This window comes from Delphinapterus leucas, chromosome 4 (genome assembly GCF_059928025.1).
Source record: "Delphinapterus leucas isolate spDelLeu-1000000601 "Yukka" chromosome 4, BTC_Dleu_Yukka2, whole genome shotgun sequence".
NCBI classification, from domain to species: domain Eukaryota; kingdom Metazoa; phylum Chordata; class Mammalia; order Artiodactyla; family Monodontidae; genus Delphinapterus; species Delphinapterus leucas.
The window spans coordinates 119,576,371-119,602,551 of NC_143132.1; the positions used below are offsets into that span (position 1 = coordinate 119,576,371).

General features: G+C 42.2%; 1 protein-coding gene across 1 annotated transcript in view; it reads left to right on the forward strand.

Moving 5' to 3' along the window:
• Window positions 1–7,314: 7,314 nt before the first annotated feature.
• The window catches only part of CLRN1 (clarin 1), a 39,787-nt gene continuing 20,920 nt past the window's right edge, over window positions 7,315–26,181 (forward strand). Inside the window, exon 1 of the mRNA XM_022582497.2 lies at window positions 7,315–8,210. Within this exon, the coding sequence (XP_022438205.1) occupies window positions 7,958–8,210 (253 nt within the window). The 5' untranslated portion in view covers window positions 7,315–7,957. The remainder of the gene's footprint in view (window positions 8,211–26,181) is intronic.

Below are 26,181 nucleotides of genomic sequence, written 5' to 3' on the forward strand. Positions count from 1 at the left end.
TTTGATGTCCTAGTGACTATCTTATGTTTTACCATCCAATAGGACAGTATTGTTTTACAAAGATGAATAAATATGCACTTGGGCAAGATCTTCTCACCGGTGAACAAAATATTTATTTTTCTAATTAAGCTGAGGAAGAGAGGGGTGGAGCGGCGGGGAGAGAATGGTTATGGTAGAAGAAAAGATATGTGAAGATTAATTCATGTGTGATCCGCCCTGAGGGTGGGCGGAAAGAATCAGATCCGAGTAGGGCATGCCTTGTTGCTTGCAGATTTGCTAAAGGATATTACAGTCTGGGAAGGCAAAGAAGAGGAAGGGACCCAGTATTCAGGAGAGAGTGTAGAGGGAAACTGAGTTCGAGCTAGGGCTGGGCATGCAGGTCAAGTCCCAGATCACCATACCTAACTGCACTGTTTTTGGGGGTTTTTTTAGTAACCATTTTTAAAATTTAAGTACAGTTAATTTACAATGTTGTGTTAGTTCCATGTATACAGCCAAGTGATTCAGATATATAGATATAGATGTATATACACGCATGCATACATATATATGTACTCTTTTTCAGATTCTTTTCCATGATAGGTTATTACAAGATATTAAGTAGAGTTCCCTGTGCTATACAGGTCTTTGTTGTTTATCTAGTTATATACAGTAGTGTGTATATGTTAACCCCGTACTCCTAATTTATCCCCCACCCCCTTTGGTAACCATAAGTTTGTTTTCTATGTCTGTGAGCCTATTTCTGTTTTGTAAATAAGTTCATTGTATCATTTTTTTAGATTCCACATATAAGTGATCGCATATGATATTTGTCTTTCTCCGGCTGACCCTAACTGCACTGTTATACAATCCGTCTCAGGACCAGCTAGTGAGGCCCCACGCTGAAGGGCAGCCAGCACACTGCCAGCTACAGAGCTGCAGCAGGGTTGCTTGTATGTGCCCCAGGATTCACTTCAGCCCTACCTACTCCCTTCTGTTCTTCTCCATGAAGTCAATCCCAGGAAGGTCAGCAACCCAAGACTCTTGTGGTTCCTCCAGGATTGGAGCAGGGGGTCCTGGACACCTATGGGGGTAGGGACAGCATGAGAGGGAAATGCTCCTGCTTGATGAAGGAGGGACCAGCTAAGACCAGCCTGAGCAAAAGTTCCCATGAGCTAAGGCAGGGCGGGACACAGGGGCTCATGCACTGCACATGGGGTCCAAGGCTGATACCACACACCCTTCACTCAGGTGACCCTCCCAGCCAGTTCCACCTGGTGCAACAAACCAAGTACCAGACTTGGTGGGAAGAGCTGAAATCTGTGCTTCTCAGGAAAACAAACAAACAGATAAAAGACTTAAGAAAACGGGCAGGGGAGACCTACATTTGACTTCTGGGAAGAAGGGTGACAGCTGGCAGAAAAACAGAGCAATCAGCTAGAGCAGTAGAGGACACTTCAAGGCCCTCTTTGTGGGGCAAAACTGCTTCCTTCTTTCTGCAGACTGGCCTCCGAAGCTTTGACCTTGTGCCTCTCAATTCACCTCCAAATTTCCAGGAGACGGACTCTGAGTGATCCAGATGTCTATTCCTAATCAACGTAGGTGAGAAAGGGTGGGTCACACAGTACAAATGTGGTAGCCACAGAGTTGATATCTGTGTGTATTGAAGGAATTTCCCAAAGGAAGTGCTGGGGGCTGGGCAGACACCCCAAAGGCACACATGTTACACTGCAGTAGCACCTACAGTAGTCATTTCACACTGTTGGCTCCGCGGGTATCATTGTCTGGTTAATTGTCTTTTCCCGTGAAGCCCTGCCAACCCAGATTTCCCCAGGCAATTAACGTTTTCAAACCTGAAGATATCTTGTTGCTTTGGTCCCATCCTTAGAAACTCTTAAGACAATATCGAGTCTCCATTTGGTCATCTATTACTTTTAGCCCTCTTTGCCCATAGTCAGTGCTCAGGTAAAGGTTTGATATGAAGCTAACATTTTGAATGAGAGACTAGTCTATGTTTTTAAGTAAGTCACTGATAAAAATGTATGTCTATGTACACACTGCTATATTTAAAAGGACCTACTGTATAGTACAGGGAACTCTGCTCAATACTCTGTAATAACCTAAATAGGAAAAGAATTTGAAAAAGTGTAAATGCGTGTATATGTATAGCTGAATCACTTTGCTGCACACCTGAAACTAACACAGCATTGTCAGTCAACTCTACTCCAATATAAAATTTAAAATTTTTTAAATGTTTAAAGTTTAGAATTAACACAACATTGTTAATCAACTATACTTCAATAAAAATAAATATATTTAAAAAGAATATGGTAAATATGTGGAAAATATTAAAAATCACTCATTTTTAATAAGCCACGTTTATTATTTTTGCTTTAAGCAAAATAATGTAAATAATAGTATACTATTGAGTTTATAACAAATGTAGAAATAAAACATACAACAACAAAAATAAAATTTAGAGTTAGTCTAAATCTCTCTCTAGCTAGCATAGCTCCATAAGTCAACACTCCTTGTTTCTACAGATTTGACAAGATATAAATCCACCTAATTGTACTATCATTCAATTCTCCAAGTTGAGAATATTTTAGGAGACTCTGTGATCTGCCTGACTGAAAATTAAGCTATCCTACTACTTGGAACATCTTAACCAGAGAAGGGGTAGGAAATCTAATAATTGCCCCAGTGTGTCTGAAAAGAAATGAGTTAATACGTAGAATAACAGCTGAAACAGAGTAAGCCCCGCTATGTATTACATTTTTGTTAATATTATTTTGATGCAAATCATCAAGGAAATTGTCAGGATTTTAAGTGTCACACACCCACACAAAAGAAAACATTTATACGATAATAACAGTTGGTAATGACAGATTCAAACTACTCCAAAGTTTACCATCTCAACACACCTACCCTGGGTTATATCAACGAGGAAAATTTTTACTATTTCCCTGTACTAGAAACTGGTTCATCTATTCTTATTAAAGGAGGTACCTCAGACTGTGTCTTCCTTCTGTAATAGCTTGGGCATCCTGCTGGGTTGAGGTTTACGAATCAACCTATCCTTGTAATGAGATACCAACAAGAAACCCAGAAATATCAGGGGTATCACACATCTTATCTGACACAGGCAGCAATTTTCCTCCACTCCCGGCTCTCTGGCTGTTCTGTATAAGAAGCCCAACTCTTATACTTATCCCACAGTCATCACCAACCCTGAAAATCCCACACTGAATTCTCCCTCCAGTCCAAATCCACAGAGGCTTCATCTGTATTCTAAGAGAACTTTGTTTTCTTTTTCTTCCCTTCCCTCAACCCTTTTAATCCTCTAGTTCAAGCAATTAGCTCTACGAATATGAGCTGCAATCAAGGTCTAGCACATGTGGTAATTTTCCTCCTAATAAATCAATCAGTTCTTTCTGTGGAGTGGTTTCTTTTCCCCTTACAGTCATTAGAGAATGACAATGCTACTTCAGGATCACCAGCAACTTGAATTAGTCGAGGAACGTCAATCAAATTTGCCAGATTTTGCTTTAAAGATGAGAAAAATGGGATAGATTCACAAAGACCTCTTGTCTTAGAATAGGGAGCTTGATAAGCCCTTGCTGAATCTCTCTTAGAGACGCCTTGGAGTATAATGATCCATTTGGAAGAAAATCGAAATCACTCTTACTTGTGACAAATCAGACAAAACCCAGAAACGCTCACCAAATAATCTAAAAAATAATAATTGGAATAATCAACCATCCGGTGTTTCTCAGCCGTGCAATGTTCTATAATACATAACAGGTTAGTACAGCAAATAAAGAGAGAGAAATAATCTAGCAAATGGACAAATTTTAATACTATAACTTGTGAAAAAAATGTTTTGTAGTTAGAAGGGAATTAAACGATCATGTGGTCCATGCTTATCACACTTTAGGGTTGGGATGGGGGGCTCTTAGGGAATAAGGAGCGAGGGAGGTGCCCAGTGACAAGGCTCCTGGGTCCCCACCTCTCCCAATATAAAAGCTCGATTTTTATCTCTTATTACACCCAAGAGTTCAGTTGAGGAAACGGTTTCTCCAGTTAAAAATAATTTGGGAATTGCTATACTTATAGCCAAGACCACTCTTTTCATAAATGACTAAAACAAATGCCAGAGAAATTAAAGCATTCTTAATTTAGTGACAGACCTGGAGCCAGACCCTGGAGCACATCTTTCTCCCCAGCTCTCTCTCCACACCCGACCGTGCCGTGCTACCTCTTACTCTCAGGGGGCAAATCAGGTGAGAATCTCTATGCCTTTGGATTGGAGCCTTTTTTTTTTTTTTTTGAATGACCATAAGGAAAAACCAATGAAGCCAAATTAGCGTGAGAAGAGACACAAATACTATATTGGAAGTAAAAACATCGACTGCAGTTGTACTCCTTTCTTGATATTGTTTCCAGTCACACTGGGGAATTATAACATCATCCAGCACCGGAAAGGGGTCACTGGGGAGGGTGGAAAGACTTAGTTCCCTTTTCTTATGTCACCAAATGTATTGCTATTAGGATTGAGAGAAGTAAAGAATACTTGGTGAAAACTTGCTGACATTAATGACTCACGTTCTCGGAGAGGCTGCAAGGAAAATGGTGTCGTCAGTGTCATTCAAGACACTTAAGATGAAATTTCAAAAGAAGGCTGTCAGGCATAATGACTGCCAGGTTCTATTATATCATTCTCAGAGGGTGGATCACACACAGCACTATGCAGTTTGTGGGCGGTTGATATTGAAGTTTGAAAGGGAGCTGCACAGAGAGGAGGGGAGACAGGCGTAGGACCCGAGGGGGGCCCTTCACAACCAGGAGACATCACCGCTAATGCTCATGTGGTGACTTGGGGTAAAGCTACGATCCACGACCTGGTCTTTCATCTTGGATAGGCTGAAACTTGACCTCATCAGGACAGTTCGACAAGATGATGCTCTTGGTGCTGAACAGAATTCAGGAAAGTCTGAGCTGTAAGTGGTTGTGCCAGTTTATTCATTTATAATGAGAAACTTTCTCTCAAGTGACCAGATGGCCATGCCTGATACATTCCACCGCTGAGATATCTGCAAAGCCCAGTCAGTCATCAGGAGGCAGCCCTTTAGAATGGGGTCTGAACCCTGGCTCCGAACCTTGACTGCACAGTGCAATCACCTGGTGTGATTCTACATGAAGGCCATACTCGAAAATCAAACAAATCTGAATTTCAGGGATTAGAACCCAGACATCAGCAGTTTTAAAAAATCTCCTTAAGTGATTCCAATGAGCAGCTGAGAACCACTGGCTTAGGGCAAAGAGACCAGGTCACCAGGAGGTTTTAGGCCACGTTGTTTCCACACGGGGATCCATAATTTGTATGTCATAGACAAGTAGTTTTTTTTTAACTGGGAACAGATATAGTTTTGTCAATTTTTTAGCTTGCCAGGTAAGATGTTAAAAATTCAACTACTATTATTCCATTAAAGAAAGGAAATCTTAACAAAAATTAGGAAAGACAAATTTCAGAATGAAAGGTGAACTCACTACGCTGTATTTATTTTTCTCATGTTTCTACAGATCGGGGAAAACTTCGCTATAGACTGATGCAAACTTAAGAACTGACGTGATCTAACTGCTGTCCACACACATAGTCAAGGGCTTTTCTTCTTGGACAGCTTTAGGTACATTTGACAGGGTTTTGTTCATTAAACCAACATCCTATGCTAACTACCCCTCTCTTCCCATGTCCTTTCTGTAGAGGTATTAATTGTATTTATTAAGTTGTAGATGATTTCTGCTTCTAGGCTTGGAAATGTTCTGTCTCCTCCAATTACAGAACATGTTGATTTAATTAACTTAGCTCTCCTTAGACACCTTAAAGCTTCTGGAATGGGTGTGGCATATGGACCCTCACATAACGGCTTACTGGGGGACACTGGTGCCCCCTTGTTTTGCTAGTAGACAATCATGGCGATTATTCTAAATCCAGTAGAGGATTCATTGGGAAGCCAAATGAGTTGTTTATTCTGTGTGTCAAGTTACATGAAATAAATAGGCTTACTTATATTGTAAACCTAATTTTGAGTGACTCTTCGGAATCTCGTGTGTGCCCTGTCCTGTGGCCATGGTTTATGTTCCCCCTTCCTCCCCTGAAGGGACATTGGCATTATTGAATTGGTTCTATACTTAGTTGTCTATCTCCAACAAGACAGCCTCTGGCAACTACTAAAAGATGGTAGCCGTGCCAAGAAGTCCAAGAGTATACCTTAAAGTCTCCCTCAAAGCGCTGTTAACCTAAGACTCATTTATGCTGCCAGTGGTGTGGAATCTTCACAGATTAATTTCTTCTAAGCTGCCATGCTTAAAAGTGCATCAAGAGACTAGACGCTAGCGTCAACAGGTGCTTCTGACCAACTGGGGAAGTTCTATTCGCAGGTGTCTGTGTTCTGTGTTTTCCAGGCACCCAAGATGTATAACGGATGATGGGCTACCCTGCCGTTACTCCCAGCCCAACCCAACCCAAAGTGAAGAGCCGGCCATCTCTTCAGGGTCAAGGGCTGCTACGAATAGCAAATAAAGCTCAGGAAGCCTGGATTTGGATCCAGTTTCACTACTCTCTTGGGCAAGTTGTTTGCTCGTTCTGAGCCTCAGTTTCCTTATCTGTGAAATGGGGATATCATCATGATCTTCTTCCTCATCACTTTATACACTAATCGTGAGGATTAGATAATGTAGGTAAAACACTTAGCAAGGTGCCAGATGTAATAAGTTCTTACTAAAAGTTCACTTTGTAGGTCAGAGCCTAGCACAATAATGTGGCATAAATAGACATTCATTAAACACTTACACACACACACACAAACGAGTACTATATCTGTTTGCAGAAAGAGGAATCTCACTGGAAATGCGGTTAAAAAGCTGTCACTAAATTCTGAACTTTAGTTTTCAGATCTCGACAATTTAACCAAACTCACTTTGCTATTTAATATTGCTCACACCTTTGCCTCTCGAGTTACCTCTGCTGGAACCTGTGCTTTTCAGTGATGAATTCTCAGTGCCTTCCATCTGACTACAATCCATTATTTCCATGACAATGCCTTCATCTTCTTTCCAGATTCTGGTATTTCTCAGATCCAGAACCACATTCCCTTGCCATTGTCCCAAAGCAGCCAAATGTTTTAAAGGAAAACATTTAGAAATCTAGATATTTGCACCTGCCTCTCCATATTTTTGTGTGCCAGGAAAAAACTGAATCAAACTCTCTATTGACACACTGGTTCTAAATCACTGATCTGGGAGAAAAGGAGCTAGGAGCCCCGGTGGTTGGTCTACGGTGCTTCAGATCCATACAGAATCCCCTTCAGTCCATTATTTTATCCTGCTACAATGAATATTTTCCAAAATCAATTAATTGCCAATATGTGTGTGTGTGTATTCTTCCTACCTCTAATGACACTCCTCTTCTCTCCCCACCAAAAGCAAAAACAAAAATAAAAACACATCAATAAACGAACTTCTCAAGTTGCTGAAAATTTACCATAGGAGCCAAGCTCGTTTCTGAAAGTTTCAACTCACCCAATCAGACAAAAGGCAGAGGAGAGGGGAGGCATTCATCAAGTTACACGGAGGACTCCATCTGTTATCTTAGACCTCTGTTACCAAGGGACACAAGAGGAGATACTTGAAGGCAGTTTGAAAGAGTTTTATTTTACAGATTCTTAGTCCAAAGATTTCAAATTAGAAGCGGCAGCAGAAAAGGAGAAAAAAAACAAGTACGCGTGATGAAGCCACCTTCATCCTGGCGTTGTGACATTTAACCTGGTGAGAAACACCGTCGATGGTGAAGTTGCCTTTTCAGCGGGGTTCTGTCTGTTCACCTTCCATAATAAATGCAGTCAAAGGGGCAGTCACTTCTCATCGGTCACAAAGGTCTGGTTTTTGAACCTCACCCTCACAAGAGCCATTTCTCATCATGCCAAGCCAACAGAAGAAAGTCATTTTTTGCATGGCTGGGATGTTAAGCTTTGTGTGTGCCCTCGGAGCTGTGGCAGCCCTGGGGACACCTTTGTGGATCAAAGCCACCTTCTTCTGCAAAACTGGGGCTCTGCTCGTCAATGCCTCGGGGCAGGAGCTGGACAAGTTCATGGGCGAGATGCAGTACGGGCTTTTCCATGGAGAGGGCGTGAGGCAATGCGGGCTGGGAGCAAGGCCCTTTCGGTTCTCATGTAAGTAACTATTGCATTTGAATTATTTAATACTTTAGGCAAACTCTTCAAAGTGTTGCAAGAAATTATTTTGAAGAGCCTGGCCCTGTCTATTGCAGGACTTTTTAAACAGGTATGAACTACTTGAAATACCCAGGTCTCTTCTGGGTAGTTTCTTCTTCCTCGTTTTCATTATTTCATTCTTGCTATTTTTCTTATGACAACTTACAGTTCATGAGTTGCCAGGGAATTAAACTTTTTGAAAAGACAAGCAATTAAAGTTCTTAAATATTAATATTTATGTAAGAAATTATGGGCTCCGTTTTTAAAAGGGAGGAACTTGTGCAACAGGAAAGCTGTAAGAGATGATCTTGGTTTTGTTCTTTAAAAAAGAACCAGTGTCATGGGCTCCTTAACCAACTGCTTTTCCCCCTTGCACAGAACTTTGTTTCCTGTCTACACCCTTATTTTCCCTCCTAGGAGCTTTGCAGTTGAAAAATATTCTTTTTTTTTTTTCCTTACCCAATTTGGATCATTTGACTATAGAAATTTAAAATGATATGCTGTGCTAACTGAGAAAGAATTAGAAGCCTATTTAGCATAGAAAATTTGCCACTGATTAACCTTCGAATCACGTACAGAATATGAGACAGATTTTCCTGTCGCGATATTTGTGAAATGGAAGTGTTACCTGTAGTATTTACAACCTGTTTATCTTAAGAAGAGAATTTTTAAAAAATTACCATGTGAATAGGCAACTCATTAAATGAAAATTAATAAAGAGTCATCTGTTATATCTCTCCTAGTGCACATTCAGAAATTATGATTATTTCAAAAGGGCTGGTTTGGAACAATCTTATGACGACACAGCCAGGAAATTACTGCATAAATCACTCTTCAGGAAAGGAGGTTACCAACTGAGGCATTTAAAATGAATTATTATGTTGCCTGGGTATTTTTTTTCTAGCATAGGTAGAAGGCTAAATTAATTGAATTTATTATTAACGTATGCAGTGTCTAATTAAATTTCAGTGCTGGCCTATTTATATTTCTGCAACATTCCTGACAATTTCTTAGCAGTCATTGGACACCAACCTTCAACTCACATAGGCTGTTAAGTGATATGAATTTGCATAGGGCTCCAGAAAATCCCCAAGAATTAGTCTTCAGCTTTTCAAGAAATTATCATCTACTAGATTTGATGAAGTGGATACCCACCCTTTTCACTGCATGGCTTTAGTTCATTAAGGTAATGGGACTCTTAGAGTTGCTTAGCTTCCCTTAGGGGGGAAAAAAGAACAAAGCAGAATGTCACGTGATTTGCAACTGTATTAAAAAACAAAAAAGGAAAAAAGATGAGTGAAACGATTTAACCATGAGTCATTGGCAGCTAAAGTGTGAGTAAAGCTTCTCACAAATGAACTTAGACAAAAGCAGGGAGCCTACAGGGGATTTTTCTGGAGCCTCTGCATTTTGTACAGTGAAATGAAGATAAACTTTACTCATAGCACAGGACATGTTCCGAAACAATATGTCTTCTAAACACTTACTTCACAGTAAGCGCTATGCATATCTTGTCTCATTTAATCCTCACAGGGCCACAGTCCTCTCTGGTTCAATGAAGGATTTTTTGTGGCTGTGTCCTACGCCGGCCCTGTCTGTAATGAAGTTGTTCTAATCAGGTGCCCCTTTGCTTTCTGTGAAGACTCACAGAGCTGGTGGGGTTTAAACAGTACCCTAGCCTATCTCACAGGATTGCATTAGTCCCCATGATACTCTGAACATTTTCCCCAGCCTAGTGAAGAAAATCTTGCATTGGACAGTGCAGATTTAGTTGGAGGTTTACTCTGAATAAATTGGGCATTGACAGTGTCCTTATTCTAAATGAATTTTTGCTTGGTTCTGCTGTACAAGTTGATGTGTGTTATTTTTATGTGCAATGTATGTGTCACTCTTAAAACCCAGATGTATGGTATAACGTGAGGATGAAGAATGGACCAGAAAAATAGTTAGGTGATGTTGTCATATTTGTTCCTATTAAATGTTCCCTATTGACCATTCTATCTCTTTTAATTATAACAAACATCTTCCCTGCCAGCATGCACAATTATGCTGGGAAAACTTCTGCCTCGTTTACTCTGGCTGATTCTCATCCATTTATGGGTCAGTGATTCATCTTCTAGAGGTCACTAGCCTTCATACCTAGCACACAATTTCATTCATTATAATGAAGGACTGTTTTTCTGTCTAGGCAACACAGCTTGGTCGGCTTAGTTTTTCCTGATATGTCACCCGTAAAATTTTAATGATGATGTTTAAACTCTAAATGTAGTCATCAAGACAAAAAGTACTGGTTTTTGAGCGCAGGGTGTGTGGGTGTGTTTCTGTTTTGGTTTGAAACAGTGCAGAGCGTCATCAAAATATGATACCCAAGAATCATATGGTGTCAATCATTCCTAGATACGCTGATCTCTTCATTGCCAAGACAGTTCAATGAGCTGGGGAAAACATATGGAATATTTTTTTTGACATGTGAAAAATAAAATTTAACCAATCACGTATCACAGCTCGCAACTTGAGTCATACTTTCTAAAGCATCTTGGACCTTATGATGGAAAATTTGGAAAAAGCTTAGAAGAAATTTAGCTGACTTCACGTTTTAGAGAAGCAGAGCTTCTTGACCAAATGAGGCATATGACCCAGGCCGCAGAGGGAATGTTGAAACTACTTCGGTGAGCAAGCAGGTGGCTTCTCAAACACATTTTGGGGTAGAATAGTTGGGATTCAGGGTCTCTGTGACCAACACTGAGAGTTGGCACTCTGTCTCCATGGTCCCCTGCAAGTGTGACTCCTGTCTCCTGCTGTTCCCACCTGTTCCAAGTGATCTACTTGCATCTCTCCCATCACCCTACCTACATGTGGCAGAGCTGCAAAGGTCTTTGACGTACCTCCTTCTAGTAACAATGCCTATCTCTCCCCTCTTCCTTAGCGCACCGCCTGTGTGGAAGCAGGCACAGCGCAGGTAGGAGGGACGCCTATTGAGTTTGAGGAAGACCACCTGGTGGGAGGGAGGGGGGCAAGGAAGCCACCTATACTGTGTCACCCAGCATGCAGGGCCCCTCTGGCCTTTTAGCTCGGGGTGTGGGGGAGGGGCTACTGTCTAGTCTCACTCACCCATTGAAACAGTCCAGCTAATAGTGATGTTGTTTTCCTCCCATTGGGGGGAAAAAGTGATTAGTGGGATAGCGGATCGTAATGTTTAGGAAACACTAGCATGAAGGGGAAAGCCAAATTCTCACAGTTATATCCTTTCCAGACCTTAATGTTCACTCTGTTATTTCAAATCACCTTGTACTAAAAGTGTTTGAGGATGTGTGTTTCACTGCAAGGAGAACCGGAGCCCCAAGAAGGCAAGGGGATGTGTATCCCTCAAACCACCCCGTTTCTCCCTCAAACCAGGACCTAGCATGACGTCTGTCACAAAGGGGTACTTAGTAAATGTTTAAGCAATTTGCGATGCAATTTTCCGCTCGCTGGAGGTTAGACTTCCAGCAAATTATGTCACTTCGTTGGTTTTCAGTTCTTGCATCTACAAAATGGAAGGTGAAACTAGGCTATTTCTAATGTCTCTTCCAGTTCAAACACTCTATGATCTGTATAACAAGGGGCTGGCTGTTCTAGACAAGGCCCTTCCAGCTTTAAATTTGCATGACTCTTCTAGCTTCAGTTGCTTGAAACCCCCACTGACAGATTTTAGCCACCATCATTAGAAGTGGTGAGTTTTGTGTGCCTTTGCTCTTTCATTTTCAAAGCTCCTGATTTTTAAAGTGAAGTATTCTGAGATACCTACCATTTATTAGGACCCAGATGAATTTCATTATCAAAGTGAATGCTTCTTTTTTTTTCCCCCTGTCATAACCTTTTACTTTTTGTGTAGAAAATTGCAGGTTAAAGAAGGAGAAAATGAAAAATGGGGAATTCTGGAATTCTAAGGAAATGGGTTAATGGGTTCCAAAGAGCAGGAACAGCCATAAACACTCAAGTAATTAAGAGAGAATTATTGAGAAAGCAAAAAAAAGGGAGAAAATCGAAAGGCAGGGAGAGGCTGCCCTACTTGCTTCCGTTTTTTTCTTTCATTTTTCCTAGAAACTCCTCTTCCATTCTCACTGAAAAACTCCTCTCTCCTGAATCTGATTTCATGAACTGGTAATGGCAAGAAATGAGGAGTGACTAGTATATTTAACACTCCACAGGTATTCTTTACCCAAAGGCAGAACTTAAGCAGAAATTATCCTCAAATTAGCGAGAAATATGGAAAAGGTGTTTTTGAGAAAAGGAACTTCTGGCTCTCCTTGGCTAGTACAGGACAAGAACGTTTATTTCTCTCTCCTCCCTAACAACTACCTCTAATATCCTTACCAGAAAAATAATCCACAAAATCAGCCTTCTTTGACAATTGTAATTTTGCATATATGTGTACACACACACACACACACACACACACACACATACACACACCTTCCTTCCCTTTAAATTACCCTCCACTCTAACAGACAGTAAAGCCATTGACCTGGGCTTTCCTGAGAGATGAAGTAGAGGCTGACGTGACGGGGCTGCTTCTGAGGCTCTATGTGGCAGGTCCTCAGTGGAACTTCCAGAACTTAGCCCTGGAGTGTGAACTTTACCTGTTGGAGGATGACTCCTAAACTGTCCTCACAATTTGCTGCTCTGCCTTCTCTTTTGGTCTCTGAGGGTGACTCATCTTCCCCAAGGACTTTCAGACAATCCAAAAGAAAAAAATACTAATTTCAGCTGCCCGATTATTGGGTGTCTCACGGGTGCCAGGCATTTTGCAGATATGAACTCCAACCTTTACATGGGAGGTGTTATGATGCTACTTCTCTTGAACAAATATAGAAACTGGAAACTCAGAGAGATCACAAAACCTTCCCAAAGACACAGACCTAGTAGGTAGGAGACCTAGGATTGAAATTCTTGATCTGCTCATTCCTCTGCCACATTCTGTCTCCTTACAATACGCAAAAAAGGATGCAAAGAGTTGAGGAAAATGTAAGAGTAGGACTCAGTTTCACCACCTATTTAAAATATTATGTTGGGTTGGTGAGGGTGTGGAGAAAAAGGAACCTTTGTGCACTGTTGGTGGGAATGTAAATTGGTATACCCACTACCCAGTATACTACGGAGGTTCCTCAAAAAATTAAAAATAGGACTACCACATGATCCAGCAATTCCACACCGAGATATTTATCCAAGAAAGCAAAAACACTAATTCAAAAAGATATACACATCCCTATGTTCATAGCAGCATCATTTATAACAGCCAAGGTATAGAAACAAAGTATCCATCAACAGATGAATGGATAAAAAAGATATGTTTTATATATACAATGGAATATTACTCAGCCATAAAAAGAATGAAATCTTGCCACTTGTGACAATGTGGATCAAACTGGAGGGTGTTATACTTAGTAAAATGTCACACAGAGAAAGACAAATACCGTGTGTTTTCAATTATATGCGGTGAATTACAAAATACAAACATAACAAAACAGAAACAGACCTACAGATACAGAGAACAAACTAGTGGTTAGCAGACGGGAGTTGGGTGGGGCAGGCAAAGTAGGGGAAGGGGATGAAGGGGTACAAATTCCCAGTTATAAAATAAATAGTTATAAGGATGTAATATACAACACAGGAAATATAGTCAATATTTTATAACTTTGCAGTATAATCTATAAAAAGATCAAATTACTATGTTGTACACATGAAATTAATATAATATTGTAAGTCAACTATACTTCAACTTAAAAAAAAAACCTCAAAGATGAAAAACAATTATGTTGGTGCTTCACAAGAGCTAGTTCTCATATGACCAGGTGATGGTACTTGGCCTTAAGATTTGAATTCATTCATTTCCTCTTTATTTCACATTTCAGTGGCCCTGATATCTCAGTCCCAATCTTTGACCTTTGGAAAGTAAAACTGTCAAGTCAAGCCTGTTTAAGAATCTAGGTTGAGCAGGTCACATGGGTTACGTAATTATATCACCTCGACGTTGATAGTTTACGTTGAAGGCAGAGATATCTGACCGCACGTGTGGTTAGCTGAGTTAAAATCTCTGCCAACGAAAATCTACACGGTATGATCTTCAAAGTTAGCTACTTGGACTACAATATATATTTCACCACAGCAATGACGAAAATGGCAGGCTCCTTCCTGAGGTGACATGAACAGTTTCAAAACAGAGGCAGGGATGGAAAAAAAAACAAAACAAAAATGCAGGTACATTTGATTCACTACAAAAAATGGATACTTTTTTAATGAGGAATCAGTGGGATAGATGGGATAGAATGAGTATAAATCCAGATCTCTTTTTTCAAAAGATGAAAAATCAAACCTCATTTTAATCTCTGAACTATATCAGGGTTTTCATAAAGCTAACGGCATATTTCTTTTAAAAACAAAACTCATCTAAATTAAACAATGACAAATGTGCCTTTCGTCTAGTCATGCAGCTGAACACCCAGACTGGTTGTGGTGCGATGCTCTTTTATTGCAGGTATGATAGCACTGACGAATAGCTGACTGTACCTGGCAGACGAGTTTATGCAGGATTCGTATTCCGCTCCCTCTCAGCATGTTATAACTGTGGCAAAGCCGTTCTTGGGAGTTATTACCCCAATATAATCATACCCCATGGATTCAGAGCAGTTAAATGGGTTCTGTTATCAGAGACACAGATGCACCAAAGCATCTGCTGTCCCTCAGCCACTGTGGGTGATTAAGACTCGCTAATGGGGCTGCTTCCAATAGGCTGGAGTCAGGTAGATACAGTTCAGCTGAGAGAAATTCAGGCGCGGTACCAAGAAAACTGTATTTTAAATGCTTCTATCATATCACCATGTCTCCTCCTTTTAAGCGCTGGGGTCATGGATTTCATTCTCCCTGACCACGTAGCCATCAGAAGCCTGGCTCAATACCTGGGTGTGCGACTAGGGGTGATATTAAGGGAGATGAATGCATTGAGTTTATGTCAGGGAATGTCTTTTACTGGATTTTCATAATGACTAGCGGCAGATGGGCTGAGGGGAAAGTCAGATCAAGAGCATTTCTGTAAGAAGAAAAGAAATCTTCCTCCTTATTCCCTTTCAAGAAAATGAATAGCTGAGCACCAAGGGGCCAAATACAACTTCTTTTTGAAACCTACCTTTTATGTGAAGGACAAGTTGAGAAGAAAAACAGGACCTCTGAAGCTACCATCACGGCTTTAATCTGGGAAGAAGTGGCGGCACCATTGCTAACATCCTTATCAGAGGGGCTGCTTTCATTCTGAGAGCTTCACAGATGGTGTTACCTGCAGTTTACATCTAGCCAGATGAAGACAAATAGGGTCGATGCGACCTAAACCATTAGATCAGTGGTCTGTAACCCTGGCTGTGATTTAGAATCACCCAGGGAGTCTTGAAAACTACTGATGCCAAGGCTCCACCCCAGACCAATTGAATCAGGATCTCTGGAGGTGGGACCTGAGCACTGGATGGTTTAGAAGCTCCCCAAGTGATTCTAATGTGTAGCCACGGTTGAGAACTATTGCGGTGGATGACGGCAAAACATGTAGAATCAGGTGAGGCCAAGAGTCAGAAGCCCTCAGTGTTAGGGCTGGGCAGGTCACCAGAATGAGGGCAGTGAGGAGAAGCAGTATTTAGTATTGTTTCCACACAGCTGGGAGGTTTTCTGGTCAAATTTGAGTTGGGATGCTTGCCTTCCATTCCTTTAGCTGCATGTTTCTGTGAAGGGTCTCACACTTCATCCACACCCACCTGGCCTCAGAGGGAATGAGAGATCTGATTGATGGGTTTGCAGTAAGCCACTGAGCATACTTGGTTCCCAGCCCCAGCGGCTTCAAAGGCTTCCCCTCTTTTCAAATCTGCCCACCAGTTACCGGAGTCTCCTCTTCCCCTGGCCAGCCTGTGGCTGGCAGGGAGTGGGGGAGAGGCTCCTAACTCAGCGGAACTGGGTGGACGATCTAAACCACATTCCTCAGCACTTTATCAGAAATAAAGCGAATGTCTTGGCCTCCACCTGCGTGTCTCCTGTGGAAGGGCTCTGCTCCTTCTAAGAGTCAGGAGTCCTCTTTAGAGGTGTGTCATCAGCCCAAGCATCATTTTAGAAAACCATTACAGAGAATGTGCAAGCAAGTGCACAAGGGAAACAGAAGCAAGAACGGGAACAGTAGATCAGACACGGAGGGGAGTGTGTGACAGGTAGCAAATAAGTGATTAACTCTAAACCCAAAGTTCTTGGATTACGTACAGCAATAGTCACCCACCAGGTCAGGAAAAAAAAACAAAACAAAACTCTGAGCTACAAGATAGTTTGCCTGACTTCCATGTAATCTAAGGGCTCCTCTGGGAGGATCTTAGGTCCTAATGTACAGATATGACCCCACCTGTGGGCCAAATAACTCCTTTTCCTCCCAGTGATCAAGGTTGAGACTTGAAAATGCCAGCACTCTCACCGCACTGAGTTCTTACATCCACCGCTCTTGGTGGATCTACAACTCTTCTGCCATTCTTGTCATGTTAAAAAATATTTAAGTGCTTACGTAAAATTTACAAAGAGCTCCCACATAAATGATCTCACTGTGTCTCTCAAAAATTCTGTGACTTATTTCTGTTACCACCCACATTTACAGGTAAGGGAGCTGAGGTAGCAGAGGCCCCCATGAGCAGTAAATGGAAAAAACAGATTAATCTCAGACTTGCCTAATTCCAGAAGCTGTGCTTTTCCAAACCTGCCATTTTGTCCTTTGGTTAATGCCTGGCTATTTTTCTCTCTTCCCACCAGCTCCCCGCCCTTCTTGCTTTGGTCATGCATGATATTCTAACCATCTCATAGTCTTGGTTAGTGCCTAAACATAGGTTTAGACCGGGTTTACTGATTCCCGTTTTAAGAATTGCAGGATGAAAGATACGACTGCTAGACTGGAATCAGTAAGAGATAAAAAGAGAACAAAGTTTCAGGATAAAATATAACAGAAGAACCCAGGAGATAGAAATAAAATAAATTTTAAGGCAAGTGAAATGAAAGTCATACATTTATAGCAATCAAGTAAAACATGGATTAATGGCAAGTAATAAAAGAACATACTTAGCAGTTAGTAAAAACAGTTTTTTTTTATCTTATTACTTTCCAATGATCTACTGAAAACAGTGTAACCTCACATGTAAAACACAAATTCTTCGTAAGTTAGAGTATATTTGCCCTCATCCCTCTCATCCCCCACAAAAAGATCATTGGTGCTTATGTGCTCAAGTGTTCTTCTAGACTCTGAGGACACACAGGGAATAAGAGAAACAACTAAGAATCTAGCATTAGTGTTTTTAAATAACTGACCACTTATAAGAGCTGTGCAGGTTCCTCAGTCAAGAAGGGCTAGGTTGTGTTTTAATAACAAACATGTCCAAATGTTATAGGTTTAAATCAACAAAGAATGGGAGTTCCCTGGTGGCCTAGTGGTTAGGATTCCAGGCTTTCACTGCCATGGCCCGGGTTCAATCCCTGGTCGGGGAACTGAGATCCCACAAGCTGCGCAGTGCGGCCAAAAAAAAAAAAAACCAACAAAGATTGATTTCTTGCTCACAGTACGTATTCGTCAGAGATTAGCTATAGGTCTGTTTCAGGATGCAGCCACCTTCCGGAATGTCACCAGTTGTTGCAACAAAGAGCTGTGGAGGCTCTCACACTGGCAACTAAATTCTCCGACCCGGAACTGACACATGCCACTTCCACTTATATTTTCTTGGCCAAGGTTGTTACATGGGGCCTCCAAAGGGGCCAAAACATGCAATTCTATCATGAGAACAGAATGGGGAAGAACCAGAACTATGGATGGGGGAATAGCACCCTTTACTATCACCATGAATGTTGTTGTTCAGAAAGCTCAAAGAAGGAGAATTACTCTCTGTCAGGGCAAGGCACAGAGAAATCAGAGGAAAGGAAGGATTAGAGTTAGATTTCACTAACTGGCATTGAAGAGGCCAATCTGAGCAAAGGAACAGCATGGGCCAAGGTATGAAGAGCCTACTGTGGCCAGAGTGCAGAGGGTGTGTGAGAGACAGGTGGAAGAGGAAGGTAAGGCTGGAGAGGGAGCAGGGACCAGGACGTGAGGGACTTCGTGGAACGGAAGCAGTTAGCTTTATCCTGTGGTCATTGCGAGACCCTTTAAAGATGTTTAGCAGGTATGTGTCAGGACAGAAGACGGATTGGAAGACCAAAAGAGAGGTGGGGAGGATAGTCAGAAGGCTCCTCCAAGATTTGGAGGTCCAAACCAAAGCACTGTCAGAGGGCTGGAAAGGGGAGCAAATACTTCCAAGATAATCAGAAGAAAAATCAACAGGACTGCAGTTGTTGAGAGTCCGCCTGCCGATGCAGGGGACACGGGTTCGTGCCCCGGTCCGGGAAGATCCCACATGTCGCAGAGCGGCTGAGCCCGTGAGCCATGGCCGCTGAGCCTGCACGTCTGGAGCCTGTGCTCTGCAACGGGAGAAGCCACAACGGTGAGAGGCCCGTGTACCTCAAAAAAAAAAAAAACCAAAAACAAATCAACAGGACTTGGTGATAGAGGATGAACCCCAGATTTCCTCTGGAGGGACGGTTGTGATGATCCACCAAGCTAAACACAGAAGGGGAAAATTTAGAGAGAAGATGAAATTACTTTGTGTCATGTTTAATGAGGTTCACTTATGGGCCAGCAACAAGAGACACCCATCAGTTACGCAGATCTGGAGGTCATGAGCGAGGCTGGGGCGGAGGCACAGTGCCGGGAATTGGCAGATTGGAGGTGGCAGTTGGAGCTACAGCTGAAGAGGAGGCTTCCCAGAGAGGGGAAGCGAATGAGAAGGCAAAAGAAGATGTGTTCTGGAAAAGACCAATATTTCCGGGTAGAGGAGGAGGGACTTGAGAAGGAGACTGAGAGGGGATGATCAGTGAGCTGGGAGGGAACTGGCTGAGGGGGAACCGTGGGAGGAGCAACCTTCAACCAGAAAGCGATGGTCAACAGTCCTGACCACCACAGAGGCATCGCGTGCGAGACAACGAAGATAGCCCTGTGACTCTTACAGACGATCATGGGGGACCTTTGCTAAAGCAGTCTTGATGGAGTAGTCCTCCTTTAAGAAGGGAGGTCCTTGGGGCTTCCCTGGTGGCGCAGTGGTTGAGAGTCCGCCTGCCGATGCAGGGGACGCGGGTTCGTGATCTGGTCCACGAAGATCCCACATGCCGCGGAGCGGCTGGGCCCATGAGCCATGGCCGCTGAGCCTGCACGTCCGGAGCCTGTGCTCCGCAACGGGAGAGGCCACAACAGTGAGAGGCCCGCGTACCGCAAAAAAAAAAAAAAAAAAGGAATGGAGGTAAGGTTGGCCTGGACCAAAAAGAAGGGAGGCCCTGGGGTACTGAAAAGTTGAGGTAATTCCTCTGATAGCCTCTGTTTTCTCTGTGAAATGGAACAGTTCGGTTCGCTAGATATTTTCGAGCCTTTTGTAGGCCAGGCAGACAAGACTAAGGGAAATGGAGTGGGGATGTGACAGTTGCTTAAAAGCGGGGAGAGGTTTGGAATATCTGACGAGGGACAGAAGAGGGAGACTGGAAAAGGCTTTGCAGAAATGGGGGTGCCACAGATCAGAGGCTCAAGGAGAGTGGGAGTCCAGAGGCAAGACATACAGCCCAAGGAATAGAGCCTCCCCCCACCCCGGCCAAATGACAGCAGGAGAGTAAACTTCCTAAAGAGAGCATCCCTGTGACTGCGTTTTTACTCGCAGTCATTAACCTGTGATTTACTCAGCTCTGTTTCATAATAGTAGACTGTAGTCATGAGGGTACCACAGCCTTCCTCTGTGCTGAGCAAGCTATGTGATATGGGTTCCCTTTCTCTCCTCTCCCTCCTGTGACGTGGCTGCCTTCTATTCTATTGGTAGAGTCAGTCCAATGACTAGTTTCTTCTAGCTCTGTTTCTGACTCGATATCTTGTCAGAAATCTCCACTTTCCAGACTTCACAGAGGGGAAATTGAGCTTTGAACCAGGAGTTTAACATGTATGTTACAGACTATAACTCAACATCTTTAGGTTCCCTCGACCTTTACATAGCTAGATAGCATTCTTTTAGAAAGCATGCTGGCCCAAGTAATTCTTTTCCTGGGAATTCATCCAGAAAGGTTATTCCTGCTCATCACCCACCCTCATAATAAGAGAGAAAAAGGTATGTGCTTGAAAACGTTCATGGAAGCATTAGCTATAATACCGAGATAATGGAAGGCTACCTAATGGACAATACTGCATCAGTTTGATGGAAAATTCATGTAGTTATCTAAATGGTAGTTATGAAGACAATCTGTATGACATGGGAAATGCTTATATTCTGAATAAAAAGAACAGAATGTGGCCTTAAAACTTCATTATGATTATAGTAATGTACGAAATAAATACTAAGATGGACAAAGGTTTGAAAGGAACAAAAATAAAGGAAAAGCTTTGCTTTTTATGTTGGTGAGACTGTGGGTGAAATTTGCATCTTAATTTCCATTTCACTGTTATAATGTTGTTCAATTATAAGATCCCTCCATAAACAGTTGGACCTTTGCTCAAACTAACAGAAATATGGAGAGAACAAGTCCATCTTCCCCCATCCTCCTGCCCTGCTAACAAAAAAGAGCTGTGTCATGTTCAAGTCTGAGATGGATTCTTTCACAAATCCCAAACTTTAAACCTTATTATTGAACAGCCATCAGTTTCCATCTAACATGTTGACAATCTCCCAAGTATGTTGGATTAAAATTTTTCTTTTAATAAAGAGATTTGAAATTCCATTCCAGTTGCCAGCCAGGTCTTTCAACTTCTTAAAAGGAAAAAAAAAAAAAAACCCACACTGGCTCCTATCATCCCTTTGGCAACTATTCTATTTTATTTCCGCATTGTCCCAGATTCTCTCCAAAAACTCAATTCAGCTTCTATTACCACCAACCCCAGAAACAGCTTATATCAAGGTCACCAGTGACTGCCTGACTCAAAGGACAAATTCAGGTTCTCAACCAGAAACTCCCATCACACTTAAAACTGCCAACCCCCTTCTTCTTCTCCTTTGGCCCTGAGGTCACTATCTGTATGGTCCTCTCTTGTCCTTCTTTCCCTCCTCACCGATGTGGCACTAACTCCTTTCCATCAGAATCACTGGCTTCCACCAAGAAACCCCAAACCTGCTAACCAGACTCCATACCTGCATCCTACTCCAAGCAAAATGTATCCATCCAACACATCTGTGTCCAGAAGCTACATTATGCATTCTCCACAGCAACAGAACCCCCTAAGGAGGTGAAAATTGATTCTTGGGGGCAAGAAAATATCCCTTACTCCTTAGAAAGTACGTATTATATGTGTATAAAGTACATATACAAATACAATACAGAAACCAATATACAATATATCTGTGGTATTAAAATTTCATGAGTGGAGGGTGATTAGGAGGAATGTCTAAAAAGACTCCTTGGTTAAGGAGCAACAGTGAAAACAAAAGGTTGAGAAATACTGTTTTGCCAGCATTCTTAGGTGCTAGGAATACAGCAGTGGATAAACCAGACCAATGCACCTATCCTCATGTTACGGGGGAAACAAAGAAACAAATAAGTAAAAATATACCACTTATCAAACGGTGATAATTGCTATGGAGAAAAATAAAAACAACACAAGGTGTTGGGAATTCGGGGGTGGGGGGGTGACTGGGCAGGGGGTTGCAACTTTAAATAAAGAAGGCCTCCCTGAGAAAGTGGCATCTAAGTAAATACACGGAGGTAAAGGAGCAAGCCATGAGTTATCTAGGGAAATATACAAGCTGAGGGAACAGTATGTGCAAAGGCCCTGAGGTAGCAGTCTTCCTGGCTCGTTTGAAGTACAGTAAGGAGACTAGTGGCTGGAACACACCAAGCAAGGAAGCAGGCAGCAGATGAAGTCAGAGGTCTGACAAGAAGTCCAATCATGTACTGCCTAGTAGGCCATTGTATTGACTTGGCTTATACTCTGGGTGAGACTAGAATTTTCTAGAAGGGTTTGAGCAGGGGACTGAAATAACCCAATTCACTTTTAAAAGATTCCACTGGCTACTGGGTTGAGAGCAGATTGCAGGATGGAGGGGTGGAAACAGGGAGACCAGTTAGGAAGCCCTTGCAGTCCTCCAAGTGAGAGATGGTGGCTCAGGAGATGAGGTGAACCAACAAAGTAGTTCAAGATGGTAGTCAGGGAGGTAGCAAACCCAGGAGAGTGCAGTTTCTGCAAGCCAGGGGGAAGAAAGCGTTTCCAGGAGGAGGGAATGAGCCGCTGTGTCAAACGTAGACCAAAGATGGACCATTGGGTTTGGCAGCTTGAAGCTCTTTGGTGCCCTGGGAAATGTAGCATTAGTGCAATGGGTTCAAGAGAGAAAGTGGAGAGAGGAATGAGATGCTGAGAGTGTAGGCAACTCCCTGAGAGCATTTGCTGTAAGGGAAACTGAGAAAGAGGGTAATAGCTGGAGAAGGACTTAAGTGAGATTTTTTGTTTTAAGATGAGAAAATGATAGCATGTTTGTGTGATGATGGAACCGATCCAACAGATGGGGAAAATTGATGCTGTGGCAGAGAGAGGAGAGAATTCCTCAGCAGTGTCTTTGAGGAAGTGGGAAGGGTGGACTGTGGTGGAATTGGCCTTAGGGGCGCACCACAGCAGACCTCTACTGAACACCTACCACGCGGTAGGTTCTCCATACGCTGATGTCATTGAATCCTCACAGACGTGAGAGAAAGGTGGGATTAGTCTTATTTTTCAGATAAGGAAATCAAGGTTTAGGGAGTTCAGAGAGTTCGAAAAGAAGCTGAAACATGAACTTCCTTTGTCAAATTTCAAATGACTGGGGCTTCCCTGGTGGCGCAGTGGTTGAGAGTCTGCCTGCCGATGCAGGGGACACGGGTTCGTGCCCCGGTCCGGGAAGATCCCACATGCCGCGGAGCGGCTGGGCCCGTGAGCCATGGCCGCTGAGCCTGTGCGTCCGGAGCCTGTGCTCCGCAACGGGAGAGGCCACAACAGTGACAGGCCCGCGTATCGCCAAAAAAAAAAAAAAAAAATTTCAAATGCCTGGTCATTTCCCAGGCTGTCCATGGAACACTCTCATTTTATAGAGAGAAAGAGAGACCAATTAACCTGCTCAGGGTCCCATAGTGGACCAGAACCTGGGCGCCTGACTCTTGGCCCAGTAATCCTTTTCTTCTCTCTAACTAAGCTCTTCCTTCCTCCATGCCAAACGGTCACCTTTGCTGAGGCTATCACTCACGTCTGGAGGACCCTGCTCATTCTAGACCTTGTTCCTCCTGCTTTTTTTTGTTTTCAGTAAGGCTTATAGAGGTAAAACTACATACAGTACACCTCATCCTTTTTAGGTGTGCAGGTCTGTGAATTTTGACTGATGCATCGAGGCATGTAAATACCACCACAATCAAGATATAGAACACTTCCATTACCCCCCAAATATCCCTTGTGCCTCTTTGTGGTCAATATCCTTCCCTACCCTCCAACCCTGGGCAACCACTGATCTGTTTTCTGTCCTTATCATTTTGCTTTTTCTAGAATGTCACATATATGGAATCATACAATACGCAGCCTTTTGAATTCACTTACTTTCAGTTAGCATAATGCATTTCAGTACACCCAACCTACTGTATGCACCAACAGTCTGTTCCTTTGTAATTACTAAGTAGTATTTTGTTTTATGGACAGGTCACAGCTTGTTTGTCCATTCACCAGTTGATGAATATTTAAGATGTGTTTCAGTTTTTAGCAAATATGAACAAAGCCACTGTAAACATTTACATACAGATTTGTGTGTAGACATATGTTTTTAATGCTATTAGGCAAATATCTAGGAGTGGGATTGCTGGGTCATATGTTAAGTCTATGGGCTTTTTAAGTACTGAAACAATTGGATATTCATATGCAAAAAAAAATTTAACCTTGGCCATGTACAAAAAATAACTCAAAATGGATCACAGACTTAAAGGTAAACCTAAAGCCAAAAACTGTCTAGAAGAAAAACATACAGGAAATTATTTGTAACCTTGCATTAGGGAAAGACTTCTTAGATTTGACCTCTAAACGTGATACATAACAGAAAAAAACTCATAAATTGGAATTCATAAAAATAAGGACTGCTCTTCAAAAGATACTGATAAGAGAATGAAAAGACAAGTCACAAACTCAGAGAAAATAGTTGTGAATTACTTATCTGATAAAGGGCTTGTATCCAGCATGCATAAACAATTCTCAAAATTCAATAATAATAGTAATAAACAATTCAATAAAAAATGCACAGAAGGGCTTCCCTGGTGGCGCACTGGTTGAGAGTCCGCCTGCCGATGCAGGGGACACAGGTTCGTGCCCCGGTCCGGGAGGATCCCACATGCCACGGAGCGGCTGGGCCCGTGAGCCATGGCTGCTGAGCCTGTGCGTCCGGAGCCTGTACTCCGCAACGGGAGAGGCCACAACAGTGAGAGGCCCGCGTACCGAAAAAAAAAAAAATGCACAGAAGATATGAATAGACACTTCAACAAAAAAGATATATGGAAGGCAAGTAAACTCACAAAAGGATGCTCAACATCATTAGTCATTTGGCAAATGCAAATTAAAGCTACAAGATAAACTACACTTCTATTAAATGACTACAATTTTTAAAAACCTGCCAAGTGCCAGTAAGAATGCAGAACACCTGGGACCCTTGTACATTGCAGGGGGGAAGGTGAAATGGCACAGCCACTGTGGAAAATACTTGGCAGTTACTTATAAAGTCACACATATAGGAGCTGGGGGTGGAGGACGGGTTGACTACAAAGGAGGAACAGGAAGCTTTGGGAAATGTGGAATAGTTCCATAACTTGACTGTGGTGGTGGTCACATTATCGTAAGCATTTGTCAAAACTCACAGAACTGTACGCTAAAAAGAGAATTTTACTTTGGTCTTAACAATAGGGGGAGAAAGTAAAAGCCAAGGCAGCAATGCCACTGTGTGACTTTACACAAATTACTCAACTTCTCTGCGCTTTTTTTTTTTAACCTATACACTGAGGATAAAATAGTACTTTCCTTATATCGTTGTAAGAATTAAGTGTGTTGATTTATGCAATATACCTAAAGCACATGGTACATAGCAAATGCCATATAATTAGTGGCTGTTATTTTTATTCATATTATTATTACTCACATATTTCTCTTTGAGGAAGTCTGGTAATGAAATAATGAAGAGAAAAGAAGGGTAATTAGGAGTTTGGGGTGGTTGAAGGATAAGGAGACCTAGACACACGGAGTCATAGACAGAATGGAGGAAATCAGTGATAAGGGAATGAAAGAGAGAGAGAGTAACGCTGAACCCACAGACCAAGCCTGTGCTGCTAACGTGGCATCGGCTGCCCGTTTTCATAAATAACTCCCTCTCCCTTGTCAACAGCTAATCGAGTAATTTCTCAAGGCCAGAAGCAACGCTGGATTAATGACAGCCCCTCCACAGATCAAAATGTTCAAATCCTTCTCCTGTGTTGTAATCCTACACCCCAAAGAATGGAAAGGACCGAACAAATCTACCTCCTAGATACACAATATCCAATATCATTAAAGTGACGCCTCCCAATATTTATTTGAATGGTCTGCTCTCGTCTTCTGCAAAGGAAAGCTCGTATTAGTGTTGGCTGGAAAATGGAGGGTTGTTATTAGAGCTCTGATTGGTCATTACAGACTCAGGGAATTTTCATCAAACAAAGAAACCTGATAAAATGTAAGCATAACATGCAGGGATTAGTGCACTCCTGGGTGACTTTGTCACAAGAGTAGGAATTTTAAGAGACTTCATAAGAATTAATATGCTCCACATGAAATTTATTTTAGCTTCTGGCTTTTCTTTCCAGGAGG